The sequence below is a fragment of the Lactuca sativa genome, chromosome 6 (assembly GCF_002870075.4).
Source record: "Lactuca sativa cultivar Salinas chromosome 6, Lsat_Salinas_v11, whole genome shotgun sequence".
NCBI classification, from domain to species: Eukaryota; Viridiplantae; Streptophyta; class Magnoliopsida; order Asterales; family Asteraceae; genus Lactuca; species Lactuca sativa.
In genome coordinates this window covers 156,069,911-156,074,589 of record NC_056628.2, presented here as the reverse complement: position 1 = coordinate 156,074,589, position 4,679 = coordinate 156,069,911, and the positions used below count along the sequence as shown (strand labels likewise).

Here is a 4,679-nt window from a genome sequence, read left to right as displayed (position 1 = left end):
TTATGAACTTATTTGGTGTTGTAAGCCTATGTAAAGTTTTAATTTCTCATCAGTAATTATAATTTTTTCCAAACAATTTTTTAATTTTTTGGCCTAGATTTCGGGTCTATATCATGTCTCGGCTTTCAGGTCAGGAAAAAATTCCCAATAAGACACCGCCCCATTGTCATTCCTATTTATAACTAACATCAATGAACCACCATCAAGGTGACCTAGTGGTCATCATTAAGATTTAAACACTTCAAAAACATGAATCTTGAGGTTCAAATCTTGCAAGTTTTAACCTCAAAAATGTCATGCCCATTTGCTTTAGTCAAAATTACATATTTCATCCCTAAAACAACTTCTCAGTCTTGGTTTTGTTTTGATTTTGATCCCTAAGTAATGTAATACAACTGTTCTCAATTATACTGTATTCATACAATATAATTATAAATTATTCTACAACACTCCAAAACCACAAAGCTTAATCCAAAAAAAATACAAAAATAAAAATAAAAATAAACAACTACAACTGATTCTACATGTGTCACAACCGAACAAATCACTGTTCTTTTCGTGCTTTGGATTTGGCTGACTTTGGTTTGATTATGTTACCAAGAACGATCAAAACAACAGGAATAACAGTTCCAATGTAGTATACACTCCCGTATGCAGTCAGTGTCTCATGTAAGCTTAACACCTGTTACAAAAACAAAAACAAAATTTTATTTTTTTTCTCATTAAAGCTTTCTACTTTAAAAATAAAGTAGGTTGTTATTTAATGCACTGACCATGAAACCAACGCAAGAGTAGTTGAGCACTAGAAGTGTATAAAGGAAGTTAAGAAGCATAAAAATATTCTTAAGCGTTGGGTTGACCGATTGTTGCCACCTGTAAATGGCTGCACATGACAAATATAGACAGTCAGATATCCAGATATCCACATCAGCTTTCCACTAACTTTATTTAAATGAAAGTATGAAAGCCGAATATATTTTTATTATTATTTATTTATTTATTTATTTATTACCTCTTGAGCCAGCAATCATCAAAGCCGATTGAACAAAAAATATCATGTATCCCGGATATAATCCCTGTTATGATATTGCCACGTCAGCATAATTTCATAATCTTTTACTATATACTAAATGGAAATAAAAATCATAGACTTACATGCCATACAGCACTAACGGTTTGTGTTGCAAGTAACTGAAAGAATCCAGCTTTCTTCCCCTTCTGAACAAGTCTGTCATAAACATCTGTAAAAAAAAAAATACAGTTATTAGATATGACATGACATGACATGACATGACAGAATAGACTGTACAGTATTTGTCATTCATAGAACAAGACAACAACTAATATCCACGAGACAAAAACTACAACCTTTTGTCCTACCCGAAAAAGATGTTTGTGAAAAAGGCGAAAATGCCCTTAGAAAGAAGACTCACAATGACGAAGCCATGTGCTGACTTGAATATTCCACACAAGGGGTAATTCGACGGAACTCTTAGCGAACTCGACTCCCAAGACATCAACATTTTTGGCACGTTCCCATCGGGCCACGGGTGAGGGCAAATTGGTCCATCCACTAAAACCCAAGCCCGAAATGATAATAGAAGCTTCTGAAATCGACCATATGAAATAGTATTTCCAACGGGCTGTAAATCCAGCCATGTATTGGTAGCTTAGTTTTTTCAAGAATCCCCATTCTTTGTATGTTGGATCAGTGAATTTTGAGAGTGGATATTGAGGTGATAAGTATAAATATAAACCCATGCAAAATCCAGCTTGCAAAAGGGCTTTTAGGGTTGCTCCAAATGGTGATGGTGTACCCTTTTCAGATTTTGCCCAAATCTGAAAAATAAATTAGTAAGAAATGAATTACAAGAATACGATAATTGTAACAAAATGGGAAGAAAAGGTAGTGTTTTGATGAAATGAAAGCAGGGGCAATATAGTAATTTTGTTTTTTCCTTTGATGTACTTACCCCTGTCCCTTCTGTCCAATCCAAGTAATCTTTAATTTCATAAACTGGACCTGCAAAGTGACTTCCACAACAGAGGCAAAATCCCACATACTCAATCAAAGAGGGAAGTTTAATTAACCGATTTTTCTTTTGAGATTCACGAAGATCTTCATCTTTTAACAATCCATCATTGTAATTTATAGCACATGAAATCACTTTCAATGTTATCACCATAAGAGCTCCTATATGATACAAATCATACAATAAGAAATCAATTAAGTGCCTTTGAATACAACACAGTTTAACTAAATAATAAAACAGAGAGGGCTTACCTGTAGCATCAATGCCTCCTTCCTTCCATGCATCCCCACTCATGTAGTATACATGGCTACATGTTATCAAAATAATTAACAATCATTAATAACCTAGCTATTGCTTAAAGTCGACCTAATTTAGATGGAAAGAGTGTAATTGTATCATAGTTAAGTCGTAGGCTTTCTTTCCCTTTCTGGTCAACTAGAAAACCTAAAAATTAAATTAAGTTAAACAACTTCTTTTGCTTATGTTGTACATTTATGCTAACAATATTCATTCTCTTGTTCAAATTTAAGCAACAATATTCCACTTTTGTACCATATATGCAACTGTGACGAATCATGCAACTATCTACCACTCAAATTAAAGTAAAATAACTCATGGAATAGCAGAAATCGCACGCAATGCTAAAAGAATTTACGAGTCTAAAGAGATTCAAATAGCATAAGAGGCGGATTCCCGGATACTATCAAAACATTAACCCTAATTTGTCAAATTTATGATCGAAACTTTGAATCAAACGATGAAAAAATAAGTTCGTACCACCCAATGAGGTATCCCATAGCCAGCACAAACGTAATCAAGCCGCAACGTTTTCGATAGAGCACCATTGACCCGTAACTAACCAACATAGGCACAAAGAAGTGTAGATTCGAGGAGAAACCAAAGGATAAGTAAGAGAGCAAAGCGCCAGTCAAGGCGGCGTACAAGTGTTTCCCGGTAGGGCCGCCGGGGATGAAGCGGTGGAAGAAGCCGACTGGAATAGTGCCAACGAAGCATAGAAGGAACCGGAGTACCGGCACCGATACTCCGATCGCCGTCGCCGTTGACTCCATATCCATGGTCTCTCTCAGCTTTGTCTTCGCTCACAGTGAGTCAGTCGGAGTCTTTTTCCTGGATTTCAATTTGGGCAGGCAACGCTTTAAATGGGATCAAATGGAAGTTGTGGTGGGGTCAGGTGAGGTTGGATGACACGTGTAGGTTTCTGATTGGAATATACTGTAGCAGATAAGAGTAGCTGAGTAGGCCAGTAGGGTATCGTAAATTGATAGCTAAATCCGGGATTGGATTCCCCCGAGTTTTCGATACGATTTAGGAGCTCAATGATAAAATATTTTTATTAAATTTGAAAAAATATTTTGTCTCGATACAAATTGATAATTTGACAAAATCATTAACACTAATAGTAGCTACATGAGAAAAGATAATTTGGCATAGGGAACAACTATACAATAGGATGACTTAGGAGGGTAATTATTTTTTATCTATATTTATATATTGGTAATTTTTTTTTGTATATAACAAAACAACTAATTTGTTTTAACTGTTTAAATTATATAAATATTACCGGCTAACCTCCATTTTAATCGGTAACTCAAATTAACTCATTTAAAAGAAGGGGAAAAGAAATTATGTGGCATATTACGTGTCTATTACACCCTTTGTCCGGATTCGACTTCATTTAATCAGGTGAATCGACCTCATTTAATTAGGGTTCTTAACACAAGAACTCCCAAATCTTTCCCCAAATCGTTCCCGGTTACTTAATTTTTCTCAGAATTCACTCGATCGAAGTCGTAGGAACTGAAGTTGGGACTTGAAATCGTCGACCGTAGACACTACAATAGAATCACCTAACGGTACATATCTCACTGTAGATTTTCACTACAACGACATGTTTGCACCAAACCCGTTAGTGTACTTAGACCCTATGAGAATGTCAGTTCGTGATGTGGATTTTGGTGGCATGTACTATAAAGAATTTGTGTTGTGGGTTTCAAAGTTGACAAGACGAAGTTGTGATAACTTGTACTATTGTAGTACTCATGAAAGATTGGCAGAGGGTGTTAGAAGAATCGACAATGATGCCGATTATTTTGAGTTTATTGAAGATGGTTACATGGATAAGAACGGGCTAAGGATGAATATGTACATTGACCACCAAAATGAACCTATTATTGACTGGGCCGATAAGGAGATGTTAACAGGTGATGAGGTGTTTGGGGTGATAGAAGATGATGATACAGAGTTACAGTTTTCAGATATAATGGAATATGAGCATGAACCTGATGAAGAGGTGCACACGTTTGACAAAACAGTTGATGATTAATTTTTGAACAAGTTGTGTGGTAAACCCATTCGTAATAGTAATCAAGAAGAAGTAAATGATTATGATGTTGATGATGATGATGATGATGATGATGATGATGATGATGATGATGATGAGATTGTGTGCCCTATATTTGATGAGAAGCAAGAATGGGATAAAATGGTCCCAGTTTTAGGTATGAAGTTTTCTAACTCTCTTGAATTGAAGCTATGTCTAATCAACTATGCCGTCAAGAATGGGTATGAATTATGGTTTGAAAAAAATGATCATCAAAAGTTGTTGGTAAAATGTTGTAAACATAA

At 35.4% G+C, this 4,679-nt stretch overlaps 1 protein-coding gene across 1 annotated transcript; it reads right to left on the bottom strand.

The window, feature by feature from the left end:
• Nucleotides 1-396: 396 nt before the first annotated feature.
• Nucleotides 397-3,179, bottom strand: LOC111901164 (lysophospholipid acyltransferase 1). Its single transcript, XM_023897043.3, has 8 exons — nucleotides 2,811-3,179; nucleotides 2,285-2,340; nucleotides 1,974-2,194; nucleotides 1,434-1,839; nucleotides 1,156-1,241; nucleotides 1,013-1,076; nucleotides 774-883; nucleotides 397-682 (listed from the first exon to the last, which is right to left on the bottom strand). Exons 1-8 carry the CDS (start codon nucleotides 3,107-3,109, stop codon nucleotides 545-547), a joined length of 1,380 nt encoding a protein of 459 aa, XP_023752811.1. The 5' UTR covers nucleotides 3,110-3,179; the 3' UTR covers nucleotides 397-544.
• Nucleotides 3,180-4,679: the final 1,500 nt, after the last annotated feature.